General features: G+C 38.9%; 1 protein-coding gene across 1 annotated transcript in view; it reads left to right on the forward strand.

Moving 5' to 3' along the window:
- Nucleotides 1–18,698, forward strand: part of IGF2R (insulin like growth factor 2 receptor) — a gene marked incomplete in the record, with an annotated part of 598,770 nt that overhangs the window by 361,817 nt on the left and 218,255 nt on the right. Inside the window, 3 exon segments of the mRNA XM_053711175.1 lie at nt 4,283–4,489; nt 7,026–7,156; nt 8,847–8,944. Coding sequence (XP_053567150.1) covers nt 4,283–4,489; nt 7,026–7,156; nt 8,847–8,944 — 436 coding nt within the window.

Consider the following 18,698-nt stretch of genomic DNA (forward strand, 5'->3'; position numbering starts at 1 on the left):
TACTGTGGAAGATAGTACTTCTTTTAAAGACCCTTTAGATAGGAAACTTGAATTTTATCTAAGGAAACCTTATTTATATTCTGGCTATTTTCTCAGGCCTGCCATTTCTATGGCTGAGGTTGCAGCTGCATCAACTTTTTGGTTGGAAAGCTTAGCGCAACATAAAATGGATCCTGATTTGTCTAGCATTGTTCGCTTGCTTCAACATGCTAATCATTTTATCTGTGATGCCATTTTTGATATCAAAATTGATGTTAAATCTATGTCTTTAGCTATTTTAGCTAGAAGAGCTTTGTGGCTCAAATATTTGAATGCTGACATGGTATCTAAGTCTAGATTACTATCTCTTTCTTTCCAAGGTAATTGGTTATTTAGTTCTCAGTTGGATTCGATTATTTCAACTGTCACTGGGGGGAAGGGAGTTTTTTTTTCCTCAGGATAAAAGACCTAAGGGTAAATCTAAAGCTTCTAACCGTTTTTGTTCCTTTCAACAAAATAAGGAACAGAAAACCTAATCCTTCCCCCAAAGAATCTGGTTCCAATTGGAAACCACCTTCAAGTTGGAGTAAATCCAAACCTTTTAAGAAAATAAAAGCCAGCCCCCAAGTCTGCATGAAGGTGCTGCCCTCATTCCAGTTCAGCTGGTAGGGGGCAGATTAAGATTCTTCCAAAACATTTGGGCAGATTCTGTACAAAATCAATGGATTCAGAGTATTTTCTCTGAAGGGTACCGAATAGGATTCCGAGTAAGACCTCCTGTGAGAAGATTTTTTTCTCTCATGCATCCCAGCAAATCCAGTAAAGGCTCAGGCTTTTCTGAAGTGTGTTTCAGACCTGGAGCTTTCAGGGGTAATCATACCAGTTCCGTTTCAGGAACAGGGTCTGGGGTTTTATTCAAATCTATTCATTGTCCCAAAGAAAGAAAATTCATTCAGGCCCGTTCTGGATCTGAAAACTTTGAATCGTTATGTAAGTGTGCCAACTTTCAAAACGGTGACTATAAGGACTATTCTGCCTTTTGTTCAGCAAGGGCATTATATGTCAACAATAAACTTACAGGATGCATATCTTCATATTCCGATTCATCCAGACCACTATCGGTTTCTGAGATTCTCTTTTCTAGACGAGCATTACCTATTTGTCGCTCTTCCATTTGGCCTAGCGACAGCTCCAAGAATCTTTTCAAACGTTCTCTGTGCCCTTCTCTCTGTAATCAGAGAACGGGGTATTGCGGTGTTTCCTTATTAGGATGTTATCTTAGTACTAGCTCAGTCTTTACATGCTGCAGAATCTCACACAAATCAACTAGTGTTGTTTCTTCAAAGACATGGTTGGAGGATCAATTTACCAAAAAGTTCTTTGATTCCTCAGACAAGGGTCACCTTTTTAGGTTTCCAGATAGATTCAGTGTCCATGACTCTGTCTCTAACAGACAAAAGACGATTAAAATTGGTTTCAGCTTGTCGGAACCTTCAGTCTCAATCATTCCCTTCAGTAGCTATGTGCATGGAAGTTTTAGTTCTCATGACTGCAGCTTCGGACGTGATCCCCTTTGCTCGTTTTCATATGAGACCTCTCCAGCTTTGTATGCAATGGTGCAGGGATTATAAAAAGATATCACAAATAATATCCTTAAATCCCAATGTTCGACTCTCTCTGACTTCGTGGTTAGATCACCATCGTATAGTTCAAGGGGCCTCTTTTGTTCGTTCAACCTGGACTGTGATCACAACAAGGGGTTTGGAAATCTCGAGGCGAAGTTACCAATCAATATTTTAGAACTCTGTGCTATTTTCAGGGCTCTTCAGGTTTGGCCTCTGTTGAAGAGAGAACCGTTCATTTGTTTTCAGACAGACAATATCACAACTGTGGCATATGTCAATCATCAGGGTGGGACTCAGTCCCCAAGCTATGAAAGAAGTGTCTCGGATACTTGTTTGGGCGGAATCCAGCACCTATTTTATGCGGTTCATATCCCAGGTATTGACAATTGGGAAGCGGATTATCTCAGCCATCAGACTTTTCATCCGGGGGAGTGGTTGCTCCATCCAGATGTGTTTGCTCAGATTGTTCCGATGTGGGGTCTTCCAGAAATAGATCTGATGGCTTCCCATCTAAACAAGAAACTACCCAGGTACCTGTCCAGGGATCCTCTGGCGGAAGCGGTGGATGCATTAGCAGTTCCTTGGTGTTACCAACCTGCTTATATCATCCCGCCTCTGGTTCTTCTTCCAAGAGTGATTTCCAAGATCATCATGGAACAATAGTTTGTGTTGCTGGTAGCTCAAGCATGGCCTTACAGGTTCTGGTATGCGGAACTTGTTTGAATGTCCAGTTGCCAACCTTGGCCACTTCCATTAAGGCCAGACCTTCTGTCTCAAGGTCCGTTTTTCCATTAGGATCTCAAATTATTAAATTTGAAGGTATGGAAATTGAACGCCTAGTGCTTAGTCATAGAGGTTTCTCTGACTCTGTGATTAATACTATGTTACAGGCTCGTAAATCTGTTTCTAGGAAGATTTATTATTGAGTTTGGTAGACTTATATTTCATGGTGTTCTTCTCATAAATTCTTCTGGCATTCTTTTAGAATTCCTAGAATTTTACAGTTTCTTCAGGATGGTTTGGATAAGGGTTTGTCTGCAAGTTCCTTGAAGGGACAAATCTCTGCTCTTTCTGTTTTATTTCACAGTAAGATTGCTAAGCTTCCTGATATTCACTGTTTTGTACAGGCTTTGGTCCGTATTAAGCCTGTCATTAAATCAATCTCTCCTCCTTGGAGTCTTAATTTGGTTTTGAAGGCTTTAAAGGCTCCTCCGTTTGAGCCTATGCATTCTTTGGACATTAAACTACTTTCTTGGAAAGTGTTGTTCCTTTTGGCCATCTCTTCTGCTAGACGTGTTTCCGGATTATCTGCTCTTTCTTGTGAATCTCCTTTTCTGATTTTCCATCAGGATAAGGCAGTTTTGCGGACTTCATTTAAATTTCTACCGAAGGTTGTGAATTCTAACAACATTATTAGAGAAATTGTTGTTCCTTCTTTGTGTCCTAATCCTAAGAATTCTTTGGAGAGATCCTTACATTTATTTGGATGTTGTAAGAGCTTTGAAATGTTATGTTGAAGCTACTAAAGATTTCAGGAAGACTTCTAGTCTATTTGTTATCTTTTCTGGTTCTAGGAAAGGTCAGAAGACTTCTGCCATTTCCTTGGCATCATGGTTAAAGCTTTTGATTCATCAGGCTTATTTGGAGTCGGGTCAGGCCCTGCCTCAGAGAATTACAGCTCATTCTACTAGATCAGTCTCCACTTTGTGGGCTTTTAAGAATGAAACTTTAGGTGATCAGATTTGCAAAGCATCAACCTGGTCTTCTTTGCATACATATACTAAATTCTACCGTTTTTATGTATTTGCTTCTTCGGAAGCAGTTTTTGGTAGAAAAGTTTTTCAGGCAGCTGTTTCAGTTTGATTCCTCTGCTTATGTTTAAGTTTTTTCTTTTCATTATGAGAATAAACTTAAATTTTGGGTTGTGGATTCATTTTTTTTTCAGCGGAAAATGGCTGTTATTATTTTATCCCTCTCTAGTGACTCTTCTGTGGAGTTCCACATCTTGGGTATTACTATCCCATACGTCACTAGCTCATGGACTCTTGCCAATTGCATGAAAGAAAACATAATTTATGTAAGAACTTACCTGATAAATTCATTTCTTTCATATTGGTAAGAGTCCATGGGGCCCACCCTTTTTATGGTGGTTATGATTTTTTGTATAAAGCACAATTATTTCCAAATTTCTTTGTTGATGCTTTTTACTCCTTTCTTTATCACCCCACTTGTTGGCTATTCGTTAAACTGAATTGTGGGTGTGGTGAGGGGTGTATTTATAGGCATTTTGAGGTTTGGGAAACTTTGCCCCTCCTGGTAGGATTGTATATCCCATGTCACTAGCTCATGGACTCTTGCCAATATGAAAGAAATTAATTTATCAGGTAAGTTCTTACATAAATTATGTTTTTCTCCTTTCTTCTCTCTTTTTTTCTCTTTCCTCTTTCCTCTCTTTTCTCTCTCTTCTCTCTCTCTCTTCTCTCTTCTCTTTTCCATTTTCTCTCTCTTCTCGCTCTCTCCTCTCTTCTCTTTTTTCTCTCCTCTCCTCTTCTTTCTCTTCTCTCCTGTCTCTTCTCTCTCTCTCTCTTTTTCTCTCTCCTTTTCTCTTTCTTTTTATCTCTCTTCTCTCTCTCTTTTTATTATGTTATGAGCCTTGTTTATTTTTCATATTTTTGCAGGTGACAACTGCCAAGTTAAAGACCCAAAGAATGGTTATGTCTATAATTTGAAACCCCTGGGAGAAAAAGATATTGAAGTAAAGGTTGATAAATATACATACTATTTCCGAGTATGTGGTGAGGTTACTCCCAGTACATGTAAAGCCACAACTAAAAGTGGGTTAGTGTCTTCCTGTCAAGTGAAGGGCTCGGAATCCAAGGTTGCAGGTATTTGCTTGATTAATAATAATAATAATTAGACCATAGCACTGTAATTTTTACCCGTTCTTTACATAGTTGTCCTAAGACACACAGCTCAGAGCAAAGGGTAATGTTCTGGAGCAGATAAGGAAGTCCCAATAGTTTATACACTGTAGAGGATTTCATTAAAATATGATTTGTATGAATGAGTCAGTGTTTTTTAAGAAATAAAAATGAGAACTAGGGACACTAAAGTCAAAATTAAACGTTTATGATTCAGATAGAGCATACATTTTTAAACAACTTTCCAATTTACTTCTGTTATCAAATTTGCTTTGTTCTTTTGGTATTGTTTAAAATGGCTTCCTCTATCAAATTATAAAAGTTTAATTTTGACTTTACTGTCACTTTAATTAATCCAATCCGTTACCTCTTATGCTATGTAACATCTTACCAAAGCTCCCACTTACTTTCAGTCCTTAGTAGAAGGCTTCGGAGCATAGCTCAAGATTTGTTAAAGCTAATAAGTCATTTAAACCTTAGTACATCTAGGATTTGATTTAACTGAAATGTATTAAATGATTTAAAGGGACAGGAAACGCAAAAACATTTTTTTCCATAAATTGGATAGAACATACAATTTAAAATAACTTTTTAATTTACTTCTATTAACAAATTTGCTCCATTCTCTTGTTATCCTTTGGTGAAGGAACAGCATTGCACTACTGGCAGCTAGCTGAACACATCTAGTTAGCCAATCACAAGAGACAAATGTGTGCATGCACCAATCAGCAGCTAGCTTCCACTAGTGTATGATATGTGCATATTGTTTTTCAACAAGGGATACTAAGAGAACAAAGCACATTTGAAAATAGAAGTTAATTTAAAAGTGTCTTAAAATGACCGGCTCTATCTGAATCATGAAGTTTAATTTTGACTTTCCTATCCCTTTAAATTATAAGTAACTGTTTTAAATGGAAAATTAAAATGGAAAAAAAACCTGTAATTATTGCATTTAGGTATTATCGGTGGTACTAGTAGTAGTGATTACTATAATAATAAAAGGTACATATCTGGTAGAAAATTTTCTTAAAAATACAGATTCTAAATTATAGGTGTACAATTGCATAATCAACAAATGCACAATAATAATACAGTGCGGAATTTCAAAGTAGTAATAAATTATTATTTTCAGACAAATGTCATTTATTTCAGTTTTTCTTTCCCTGGCATCATATGACAACTATCAGCCAATCACAAAATGCATATACATATATACTGTGTACATGCTCAGAACGTTTGCATAGAAAAAGATTGTGGGCCTTTTGAAAATTAATTGGAAAGTTATTTACAGTTGCATGCCCTATCTGAATCATAAACGTTTAATTTTGAGTTTAGTGTTCTTTTAAAGGGACATACTACTCATATGCTAAATTACTTGAAACTGAGGCAATATAGCTGTAAAAAGCTGACTGTAAAATATCACCTGAGCATCTCTATGTAAAAAAGGAAGATATTTTACCTCGCAATTTCCTCAGCTCAGCAGAGTAAGTTCTGTGTAAAAAGTTATGCTCAGCTGCAGGTAAAAAAATAATAATAAAGAAATGAACAGCAGCCAATCAGCATCAGCAGTGCTAAGGTCATGAACTCTTTAACTGTGATCTCATAGTAAACTTCCTTTAACTGAATAAGGAAATACGATGAGTGTGCATGTAAACTCACTCCCTTAGCTGTCCTGGGACAGACATACTGATTTGCTGCTTAGAAGTCCTTTACAATGGGATGTGGCTACTGAGGAATTTTTGAGGTAAAATATCTTTCTTTTTTACATAGAGATGTTCAGGTGATATTTTCTAGTCAGCTTTAAACTTCTATGCTGCATCACTTTCAAGTGTTTCAACATTTGGGTATCATGGCCCTTTAAGCAAGGATTTAATGCAAATTGTTGCAAGTACATAATGTCCAGCAGACAGTTGGTACACTATATTGAACTAATTTTTTTATTAAAAAAAAAATGTTTTGCCTTACAAATGTAAAGAAATGATAGTGTGTGTGTATAGCTGGTTAAATAATACTTAAAGGGACATTAAACCCATATTTGTTTCTTTCATGATTTAGAAAGAGCTTGCAATTTTAAACAATTTTCTAATTTCCTTCTAGTATCTATTATGCTTCATTCTGTTGATGTCCTTTGCTGAAAAGCATATCTAGGTAGGCACAGTAGCTGCTGATTGGTGGCTGCACATAGATACATTGCTATTTCTTCAACAAAGAAAAATAAAACAAATTAAATAATAGAAGTAAATTGGAAAGTTTTTTAAAATTGTATTCTCTATCTGAATCATGAAATACTTTTTTGGGGTTTAATGTCCCTTTAATATGCTTTAATTTTTTTAATTGTAGTAATCTACCAGAAATGAACATATTTCTTTGATATGTACTTACAGTATTTGCTTCTAAATCTTTTCTTAACCAATGTTATACTGATTGAGAGATGCTGTGAATGAACCTTAATTTATAAAAGGTTTAGAAATGATATCCAGATATTTATGTTTCCCATCAGGCTTGGCCAACCAGAACCTCACTTATGAAAATGGCCTAATTATGATCAATTATACAGATGGAGATACTTGTCACAAAATCTATAAACGGTCAACTTTGATCATTTTCTCTTGTGACCGTACAGAAGGACAGGTTAGTATTGTCAACTGGTAAAACTGGAATAATAATGCTAAAGAACCAAGGTCCATCACAATTCCCATGCTAAGTGCATTACATTTATTTTTTTTTGTCAGGTTTTCAAAACATGAAACTATTTAAATGTATTTAAAGACTCTATGCCCGTTTTATTAAAATGTTTTTTTTTTAATACCTGATAGTTTAAGCAGAAAATAGGTACAGTAAATGCCTTGCTAATTTAATATTAAGTGTTCAGTTATGTAGTAAAACACTTTATGCTTTGGAAAGGCTTAAAGGGACAGTCAAGTCCCAAAAAAACGTTCATGATTCAAACAGGGCATGTCATTTTAAACAACTTTCCAATTTACTTTTATCACCAATTTTGCTTTGCTCTCTTGGCATTCTTAGTTGAAAGCTAAACCTAGGAGGTTCATATGCTAATTTCTTAGACCTTGAAGGCCGCCTCTAATCTAAATTCATTTTGATAGTTTTTCACCACTAGAGGGCATTAGTTCACGTGTTTCATATAGATAACGTTGAGCTCATGCACATGAATTTTCCATGGAGTCAGCTCTGATTGGCTAAAATGCAAGTCTGTCAAAACAACTGAAATAAGGGGGCAGTCTGCTGAGGCTTAGATACAAGGTAATAACAGAGGTAAAACGTGCATAATTATAACTCTGTTGGTTATGCAAAACTGGGATTAAGGGATTATCTATCTTTTTAAAACAACAAAAATTCTGGTGTTGACTGTCCCTTAAAAAAAAAAAAAAAATTATATATATATATATATATATATATATATATATATATATAATAAAAAAAAAATTATGTGCATACTCTGGATTAGAATTCAGACCATCTTGTTTAGCAATTAACTGCAAACAATAACATTTTACCATGATCTGACTTTTTTTTCAGTTTGGCTGTAATGTGTTAAAATGCTGTCATATGTTTACATAGAACTTTCATTTACACACTCAAACATTAAACTTATTACTATTCTCTTCCCAGGCTTTATCATCATATATTTTAAATATACATTTAGTTTTTTTAGTCACAATCAGTATTGATCAAATTGTTTACTATCTGCTTCTTAAAGGGACAGTCAACACCAGAATTTTTGTTTCTGTAATTACCTTGTATCTAAGCCTCTGCAAATTGCCCACTTATTTCCGTTCTTTTAGAAGACTTGTATTTTAGTCAATCAGTGCTGACTCCAAGGTAACTCCATGGGCGTGAGCTCAATGTTATCTATATGACACATACAAACTAACGCCCTCTAGCGGTGAAAAAGTTTTAAAATGCATTTAGATAAGAGGCAGCCTTCAAGGTCTAAGAAATTAGCATATGAGCCTACCTAGGTTTAGCTTTTAACTAAGAATTCCAAGGGAACAAAGCAAAATTGGTGATAAAAGTAAATTGGAAAGTTGTTTAAAATTACATGCCCTATCTGAATCATGAAAGTTTGTTTTGGACTAGACTGTCCCTTAACTCAAATAAAGAATTTCTCCTTGTTTTAACACAAACTTTAAGCTATAAAGTTAAACATAATATGTAAAAATGATCCAAATGTGTGATCTGTTTTGAATTACGCATTAGGAGATTTTACTAAATATAATGGAAACCTGTGTATTTGTGCTGTTTGAACCATTCATAATAATAATTTAGCCACAAGATAACCATTGCTATTGTCTATTTTCAGCCAGTATTTCTGAAGGAAACTTCTGAATGCACTTATATGTTTGAATGGCATACACCTCTTGCCTGCCCTCCGTTGAAGCCAATTGACTGCTCTCTTAAGTAAGTCACTTTTTAACTAGCTAGTTCATAGCCCATTCTCCAGAATACATGCAAATAAAATAACTTTTTTTGTGTGCTTATCTCCATTTTTTTTACTCAGAAGCTTTGTCTCAGCAGTACTGATAAAAATGCAGACACAAAAATGCAATATTATAATAGGGTTTATTGTGCACACATTACAATCATATTAATCAGTAAGCAGCTTATCAAGAAAGGCGTTATTAAACTATAATGCGTTACTTAGCTTTGGAACATTGCACATGTAATAGATATATTCTCCCTTGGATATTGTCTATCCCTTGATCACACCATGCTTCAATCCCAATCTAGTCGGTTTAATTACTTAGCAATTTCTCCAACATTGGTGTGTCCGGTCCACAGCGTCATCCATTACTTGTGGGAAATGTTCTCCCCCACAGGGAAAGGCAAGGAGAGCACACAGCAAGAGCTGTCCATATAGCTCCCCCTCTGGCTCCGCCCCCCAGTCATTCTCCTTGCCGCTCTGAACAAGTAGCATCTACCACGGGGATGGCGAGGAGTTTGTGGTGTTGTAGTTTTTTATTCTTCTATCAAGAGTTTATTTTAAAATAGTGCTGGCTTGTACTATTTACTCTATAACAGAAAAGTGATGAAGATTTCTGTTTAAGAGGGCTATGATTTTAGCACAAGTAACTAAAATCCATTACTGTTACCACGCAGGACTGTTGAAACAAGAGAACTTCAGTTGGGGGTAACAGTTTGCAGACTCATCTGCTTCAGGTATGACTAGTCTCCTTCTAACAACACAGGCTAATGCTAGATGACAGTCATTTTTCCCCTCAGGGGAAACGGTAAGCCATTTTTCTTTCACCTCAGCAAAAAAGATAACAGGCTTCCCCTTTTTGTTTTTTATGCTGGTAGACACTGTTAGGGGCCAAATCGATTGGTTTTTATTACAATATTATACCATTTGAAATATTTTATAAGCTCACATACACTTGGGAACGTTTTTTATTGATCTGGCTTGTTTTAGACACCTAAATCTAGTCAGGAAGGCCCCTTCACTCTAGTGTACTGAGGGAGGAAGCCTCATTTTGGCGCTTCAGCTGCACAGTTGAATTTCAAGGCAGTGCATGCAGATTCATGTGAGAGGGTCCTGTGGCTCAGAAAGTGACTCCAAAAGGCTTTTTTTCTGTGAATGGTGACCCCTAAGGAAGGTAAAGAGCTGCAGCAAGGCTGTAGCTGGGATTGTGGTGTATAAAAACGGTTAAATCCAACAATTGGCTCCGGTTTGCTTGTTTTAAGAGCTAGAGTCTCCATATTTGCTGTGCAATACTTTCTAAGCATTAAGACACTGGGGTCCAAATTTCAGAAAAATCGGATATTGCCTTCATAGTTTTTTGAACATTCAGAAATAAATGTGTCATTTTATTATTTAAAGAGACAGTAACGTTTTTGTTTAAAATCGTTTTTATTGCATTGTTTGCCTGCCTAAATCTGTTTAACATGTCTGTTCCATCAGATAACCTATGTTCTGTGTGTATAGAGACAAATGTGGTTCCCCCTTCGAGTGTTTGTGATAATTGCGCCATAGCGTCCAAACAAAATCAGGACAGCTCTGTTATTTTTCATAATGTTGCCCAAGATGATTTATCTAATGAAGGTAGTGGGGATAGCTCTACATCCTCTCCTTCTGTGTCTACACCAGCTTTGCCCGCGCAGGCGACACCTAGCGCGCCAGTGCTTATTTCTATGCAACAATTATCAGCAGTAGTGGATAATTCTATAGCAAATCTTTTATCCAAACTGCCAGCTTTTCAGAGAAAGAGTGATTGTTCAGTTTTAAATACAGATAAAAAGGATGAACAATCAGACGCTGACGATGCCTTATCTATTTTACCCTCGCATCAATCGGAATTGGCTGTAAGGGAAGGGCTGTCTGAGGGTGAAATTTCAGACTCAGGAAAAATTTCTCAACAGGCAGAACCTGATATAGTGGCATTTAAGTTTAAGCTAGAACATCTCCGCGCATTGCTTAAGGAGGTATTAGCTACTCTGGATGACTGTGATTCCATGGTAGTACCAGAGAAGTTGTGCAAATTGGACACATTTTTAGAGGTCCCAGTGCACGACGACGCTTTTCCAATACCTAAGAGGGTAGCGAACATAGTGGAAAAGGAGTGGGAGAAGCCAGGTGTACCCTTTGCCCCACCTCCTATATTTAAGAAAATGTTTCCCATAGTAGACCCTAGAAGGGACGCATGGCAAACGGTCCCGAAGGTTGAGGGAGCTGTTTCAACACTAGCGAAGCGCACAACTATTCCTATAGAGGACAGCTGCGCTTTCAAAGATCCTATGGATAAAAAATTGGAAGGATTGCTTAAAAAGATTTTTGTTCAGCAAGGGTTCATCCTTCAGCCAGCTACGTGTGTTATTACTGTCACTTCAGCGGCGTCCTTTTGGTTCGAAGAACTAGAAAGGTCGCTCCAGAAAGAGACTTCCTATGAAGAAGTCATGGACAGAATTCACGCATTAAAGTTAGCCAATTCTTTTATATTGGATGCCGCCTTTCAAATAACGAAATTGGCGGCGAAAAACTCAGGTTTTGCTATAGTAGCGCGGAGGGCGCTTTGGCTAAAATCCTGGTCGGCAGATGTGTCGTCCAAGACTAAGTTACTGAATATTCCTTTCAAGGGTAAGACCCTTTTTGGGCCGGAATTGAAGGAAATTATTTCAGACATCACTGGGGGTAAGGGCCATGCCCTCCCACAGGATAGGCCTTTTAAGGCTAAGAACAAGTCTAATTTTCGTTCCTTTCGCAATTTCAGGAACGGACCGGCTAATAACTCCACTGCCGCTAGACAAGAAGGTAACGCGGCCCAGCCCAAACCCGCTTGGAAGCCCATGCAAGGCTGGAACAAGGGTAAACAAACCAAGAAACCTGCTGCTGCTACCAAGACAGCATGAAGGGGTAGCCCCCGATCCGGGACCGGATCTGGTAGGGGGCAGACTATCTCTCTTCGCTCAGGCTTGGGCAAGAGATGTTCTGGATCCCTGGGCACTAGAGATAGTTTCCAAGGGATACCTGTTAGAATTCAAGGGACTTCCTCCAAAGGGAAGGTTCCACCTGTCTCGCTTATCTTCAGACCAGATAAAGAAACAGGCATTCTTACATTGTGTAAGAGACCTATCAAAGATGGGAGTGATAAACCCAGTCCCCTCCGGGGAACAAGGTCTAGGTTTTTACTCAAACCTGTTTGTGGTTCCCAAAAAAGAGGGAACTTTCAGGCCAATTCTGGATTTAAAGATATTAAACAAGTTCCTCAGAGTTCCATCCTTCAAGATGGAAACCATCGGACAATCTTACCGACAATCCAGCAGGGTCAATTTTTGACTACCGTGGATCTAAAGGATGCGTATCTGCATATCCCAATCCACAAATCTCATCATCAGTTCCTGAGGTTCGCCTTTCTGGACAAACATTACCAGTTTGTGGCTCTTCCATTCGGTTTAGCCACCGCTCCCAGAATTTTCACAAAGGTGCTAGGGTCCCTTCTAGCGGTCCTAAGACCGAGGGGCATCGCTGTAGCACCTTATCTAGACGACATCCTAATCCAAGCGTCGTCTCTTTCCAAAGCGAGAGCTCATACAGACATTGTGTTGGCTTTTCTCAGATCTCACGGGTGGAAGGTGAACATAGAAAAAAGTTCACTGTCACCGTCCACAAGGGTTCCTTTTCTGGGAACAATAATAGATTCTGTGGAAATGAAGATCTTTCTCACAGAAGTCAGAAAGACAAAGCTTCTAAAAGCTTGTCGAGTTATTCCTCAACCCTCCATAGCTCAATGCATGGAAGTAATGGGACTAATGGTCGCAGCAATGGATGTGGTTCCTTTTGCTCGAATTCATCTAAGACCATTACAGCTGTGCATGCTCAATCAGTGGAATGGGGACTATACAGACTTGTCTCCCCAAATTCAAGTAGACCAGGTAACCAGGGACTCACTTCTCTGGTGGTTGACCCAGGATCACCTGTCTCAGGGAATGAGTTTCCGCAGACCGGAGTGGGTCATCGTCACGACCAACGCCAGCCTCTTGGGGTGGGGCGCGGTCTGGGACTCTCTGAAAGCTCAGGGCCTATGGTCGCGGGAAGAGTCGCTTCTCCCGATAAACATTTTGGAACTAAGAGCTATATTCAATGCGCTCCTGGCTTGGCCTCAGCTAGCGGAAGCCAGGTTCATAAGATTTCAGTCGGACAACATAACGACTGTTGCGTACATCAATCATCAGGGGGGAACAAAGAGTTCCCTAGCGATGAAGGAAGTAACCAAGATAATCCAATGGGCAGAGAATCACTCCTGCCATCTATCTGCTATTCACATCCCAGGAGTAGACAACTGGGAGGCGGACTATTTGAGTCGTCAGACTTTCCATCCGGGGGAGTGGGAACTCCATCCGGAGGTCTTTGCTCAGTTAACCCAATTATGGGGCATTCCAGACATGGATCTAATGGCGTCCCGTCAGAACTTCAAGATACCTTGCTACGGGTCCAGATCCAGGGATCCCAAGGCGACTCTAGTGGATGCATTAGTGGCGCCTTGGTCGTTCAACCTAGCATATGTGTTTCCACCGTTTCCTCTCCTTCCCAGGCTCATAGCCAGGATCAAACAGAAGGCCTCGGTGATTCTGATAGCTCCTGCGTGGCCACGCAGGACTTGGTATGCAGACCTGGTGAATATGTCATCGGCTCCACCATGGAAGCTACCTTTGAGACAGGATCTTCTAGTACAAGGTCCATTCGAACATCCAAATCTAGTTTCTCTGCAGCTGACTGCTTGGAAATTGAACGCTTGATTTTATCCAAGCGTGGGTTTTCAAATTCTGTGATAGATACTCTGGTCCAAGCCAGAAAACCTGTTACTAGAAAGATTTACCATAAAATATGGAAAAAATATATCTGTTGGTGTGAATCCAAAGGATTCTCCTGGAGTAAGATTAAAATTCCAAAGATTCTCTCCTTTCTCCAAGAAGGTTTGGATAAAGGGTTGTCAGCTAGTTCTCTAAAAGGACAGATTTCTGCATTATCCGTCTTGTTGCACAAACGACTGGCAGCTTTGCCAGATGTACAAGCTTTTGTTCAGGCTTTGGTTAGAATCAAGCCTGTTTACAGACCCATGACTCCTCCTTGGAGTCTAAATTTAGTTCTTTCAGTTCTTCAAGGGGTTCCGTTTGAACCTTTACATTCCATAGATATTAAGTTATTATCTTGGAAAGTTCTGTTTTTGGTTGCTATTTCTTCTGCTAGAAGAGTTTCTGAATTATCTGCTTTGCAGTGTAATCCACCATATCTGGTTTTTCATTCAGATAAGGTTGTTTTGCGTACTAAGCCTGGTTTTCTTCCAAAAGTTGTTTCCAACAAGAACATCAACCAGGAAATAGTTGTTCCTTCTCTGTGTCCGAATCCAGTTTCAAAGAAGGAACGTTTATTACACAACTTAGATGTTGTTCGTGCTTTAAAGTTCTATTTAGAAGCAACAAAAGATTTTAGACAAACCTCATCCTTGTTTGTCGTTTACTCTGGTAAGAGGAGAGGTCAAAAAGCTACTGCTACCTCTCTCTCTTTCTGGCTGAAAAACATTATCCGCTTGGCTTATGAGACTGCCGGACGGCAGCCTCCTGACCGTATCACAGCTCACTCTACTAGGGCTGTGGCTTCCACATGGGCCTACAAGAACGAGGCTTCTGTTGACCAGATATGTAAGGCAGCGACTTGGTCTTCTCTGCACACTTTTGCCAAATTCTACAAATTTGATACTTTTGCTTCTTCGGAGGCTATTTTTGGGAGAAAGGTTTTGCAAGCCGTGGTGCCTTCCGTTTAGGTAACCTGATTTGCTCCCTCCCTTCATCCGTGTCCTAAAGCTTTGGTATTGGTTCCCACAAGTAATGGATGACGCCGTGGACCGGACACACCAATGTTGGAGAAAACAGAATTTATGCTTACCTGATAAATTACTTTCTCCAACGGTGTGTCCGGTCCACGGCCCGCCCTGGTTTCTTAATCAGGTTTAAAAAATTTTCTTTATACACTACAGTCACCACGGCACCCTATAGTTTCTCCTTTTTCTCCTAACCGTCGGTCGAATGACTGGGGGGCGGAGCCAGAGGGGGAGCTATATGGACAGCTCTTGCTGTGTGCTCTTCTTGCCTTTCCCTGTGGGGGAGAACATTTCCCACAAGTAATGAATGACGCCGTGGACCGGACACACCGTTGGAGAAAGTAATTTATCAGGTAAGCATAAATTCTGTTTTTAAGTAATTAAACAGTAACAGGTGTGTCAGTGTCTAACAACCGATTTTTTTTTTCTCTCACAATAACGTTAAAGGGACGCTGAACCCAAATTTCTTTCATGTAATTAGCAAGAGTCCATGAGCTAGTGACGTATGGGATATACATTCCTACCAGGAGGGGCAAAGTTTCCCAAACCTCAAAATGCCTATAAATACACCCCTCACCACACCCACAATTCAGTTTTACAAACCTTGCCTCCCATGGAGGTGGTGAAGTAAGTTTGTGCTAGATTTTTACGTTGATATGCCCTTCGCAGCAGGCTGAAGCCCGGTTTTCCTCTCAGAGTGCAGTGAATGTCAGAGGGATGTGAAGAGAGTATTGCCTATTTGAATACCATGATCTTCCTCTAGGGGATCTATTTCATAGGTTCTCTGTTACCGGTCGTAGAGATTTCTTCTCCTACCTTCCTTTTCAGATCGAGGATATACTCTTATATACCATTACCTCTACTGATTCTCGTTTCTGTACTGGTTTGGCTTTCTACTATATGTAGATGAGTGTCTTGGGGTAAGTAAATCTTATTTCTATTTATGACACTCAAAGCTATGGTTGGGCACTTTATATGTAAAGTTCTAAATATATGTTTTAAACTTATATTTGCCTTGATTCAGGATAATCAGTATTCCTTCTTTCAGACTGTCAGTTTAATTTTTTGGGAAAATGCATATGAATAAATATTTTTTCTTACCTTAAAAATTTCAAATTTACTTTTTTCCTTGCGGGCTGTTAGGCTTGCGGGGGCAGAAAATGCTTCAATTTATTGCGTCATTTTTGGCGCGACTTTTTTTGGCGCAAAATTTCGTCATTTCTGGCGCCATAGTTGACGCCGGAAGTTTTCACGTGGTTGCGTCATTTTTGACGCATGTGTGTTACAGACTTTTTTTGTGCCAAAAAATGTGGGCGTCGTTTTTTGGCGCCAAACAATGTGGGCGTCAAACTTGGCACCAGTTTTTTTCACATTATTTCATTCTCATTTTTTGTGTTTCTTCTGGTTGCTAGAGGCTTGTTTGTTTTGCATTTTTTCCCATTCCTGAAACTGTCATTTAAGGAATTTGATAATTTTGCTTTTATATGTTGTTTTTTCTATTACATATTGCAAGATGTCACAACCTGACCCTGGATCAGAATCTACTTCTGGAAAGACGCTGCCTGATGTTGGTTCTACCAAAGCTAAGTGCATTTGTTGTAAACTTTTGGTAACTGTTCCTCCGGCTGTAGTTTGTGTTAGTTGTCATGATAAACTTTCTAACGCACATAATGTCTCCATTAGTAATAATCCATTACCTGTTGTTTTTCCTTCAACATCTAATGTTCAGGATGTTCCTGTTACTGTAAGAGAATTTGTTTCTAATTCTATTAGGAAGGCTCTGTCTGTTATTCCTCCTTCCAGTAAACGTAAAAGGTCTTTTAAAACTTCTCATATTTCTGATGAATTTTTAAATGACCGCCATCATTCTGACTTATCTATTTCTGATGAGGATCTCTCTGGTTCAGAAGATTCTGCCTCAGATATTGACACTGATAAATCTTCATATTTATTTAAGATGGAGTTTATTCGTTCTTTACTTAAAGAAGTGTTGATTGCATTAGATATGGAGGAGTCTAGTCCTCTTGATATTAAAACTACTAAACGTTTAAATTCAGTTTTTAAACCTCATGTAGTTGTTCCAGAAGTTTTTCCAGTTCCTGATGCTATTTCAGAAGTAATTTCTAGGGAATGGAATAGTCTGGGTACTTCATTTACTCCTTCACCAAGGTTTAAGAAATTGTACCCTTTGCCATCTGACAGATTAGAGTTTTGGGAAAAAATCCCCAAAGTTGATGGGGATATCTCTACTCTTGCTAAACGTACTACTATTCCTATGGCAGATAGTACTTCGTTTAAGGATCCTTTAGATAGGAAGCTTGAATCCTTTCTATGGAAGGCTTATTTATGTTCAGGTAATCTTCTTAGACCTGCTATTTCTTTGGCTGATGTTGCTGCAGCTTCCACTTTCTGGTTGGAGGCTTTAGCGCAACAAGTGTCAGACCATAATGCTTATAGCATTGTTAAACTTCTTCAACATGCTAATAACTTTGTTTGTGATGCCATTTTTGATATCATTAGAATTGATGTCAGGTATATGTCTTTAGCTATTTTAGCTAGAAGAGCTTTATGGCTTAAATCTTGGAATGCAGATATGACTTCTAAGTCAACATTGCTTTCTCTTTCTTTCCAAGGTAATAAATTATTTGGTTCACAGTTGGATTCAATAATTTCAACTGTTACTGGGGGGAAGGAAGCCTTTTTGCCTCAGGACAAAAAATCTAAAGGTAAATATAGGGCTGCTAATCATTTTCGTTCCTTTCGTCAGAATAAGGAACAAAAGCCTGACCCTTCCTCTAAAGGAAAAGTTTCCGTTTGGAAACCTTCTCCAGTCTGGAATAAATCCAAGCCTTTTAGAAAGTCAAAACCAGCTCCTAAATCCGCATGAAGGTGCGGCCCTCATTCCAGCACAGCTGGTAGGGGGCAGGTTACGATTTTTCAAAGATGTTTGGATCAATTCGATTCACAGTCTTTGGATTCAGAACATTGTTTCACAAGGGTACAGAATAGGTTTCAAGGTAAGACCGCCTGTGAGAAAAAAATTTCTCTCACGCATTCCAGTAAACCCAGTAAAGGCTCAGGCGTTTCTGAAATGTGTTTCAGACCTAGAGTTGGCTGAGGTAATTGTGCCAGTTCCAGTTCTGGAACAGGGTCTGGGGTTTTACTCAAATCTATTCATTGTACCAAAGAAGGAGAATTCCTTCAGACCAGTTCTAGATCTAAAAATATTGAATCGTTATGTAAGGATACCAACATTCAAAATGGTGACTATAAGGACTATTCTGCCTTTTGTTCAGCAAGTGCATTATATGTCTACAATAGACTTACAGGATGCATATCTTCATATTCCAATTCATCCAGATCACTATCAGTTCCTGAGATTCTCTTTTCTAGACAAGCATTACCAGTTTGTTGCTCTTCCGTTTGGCCTAGCAACAGCTCCAAGGATCTTTTCAAAGGTTCTCTGTGCCCTTCTCTCTGTAATCAGAGAACAGGGTATTGCGGTATTTCCTTATATCTGCAGAATCTCATACGAATCAACTTGTGTTGTTTCTTCAAAGACATGGTTGGAGGATCAATTTACCAGAGAGTTCCTTGATTCCTCAGACAAAGGTAACTATTTGGGTTTCCAAATAGATTCAGTGTCCATGACTTTGTCTCTAACAGAAAAGAGACGTCTGAAATTGGTTTCAGCTTGTCGAAACCTTCAGTCTCAATCGTTCCCTTCGGTAGCTTTGTGCATGGAAATTCTAGGTCTTATGACTGCTGCATCGGATGCGATCCCTTTTGCTCGTTTTCACATGAGACCTCTTCAGCTTTTTATGCTGAACCAATGGTGC

Source organism: Bombina bombina, chromosome 4 (genome assembly GCF_027579735.1).
Source record: "Bombina bombina isolate aBomBom1 chromosome 4, aBomBom1.pri, whole genome shotgun sequence".
In the NCBI taxonomy this organism is placed as follows: domain Eukaryota; kingdom Metazoa; phylum Chordata; class Amphibia; order Anura; family Bombinatoridae; genus Bombina; species Bombina bombina.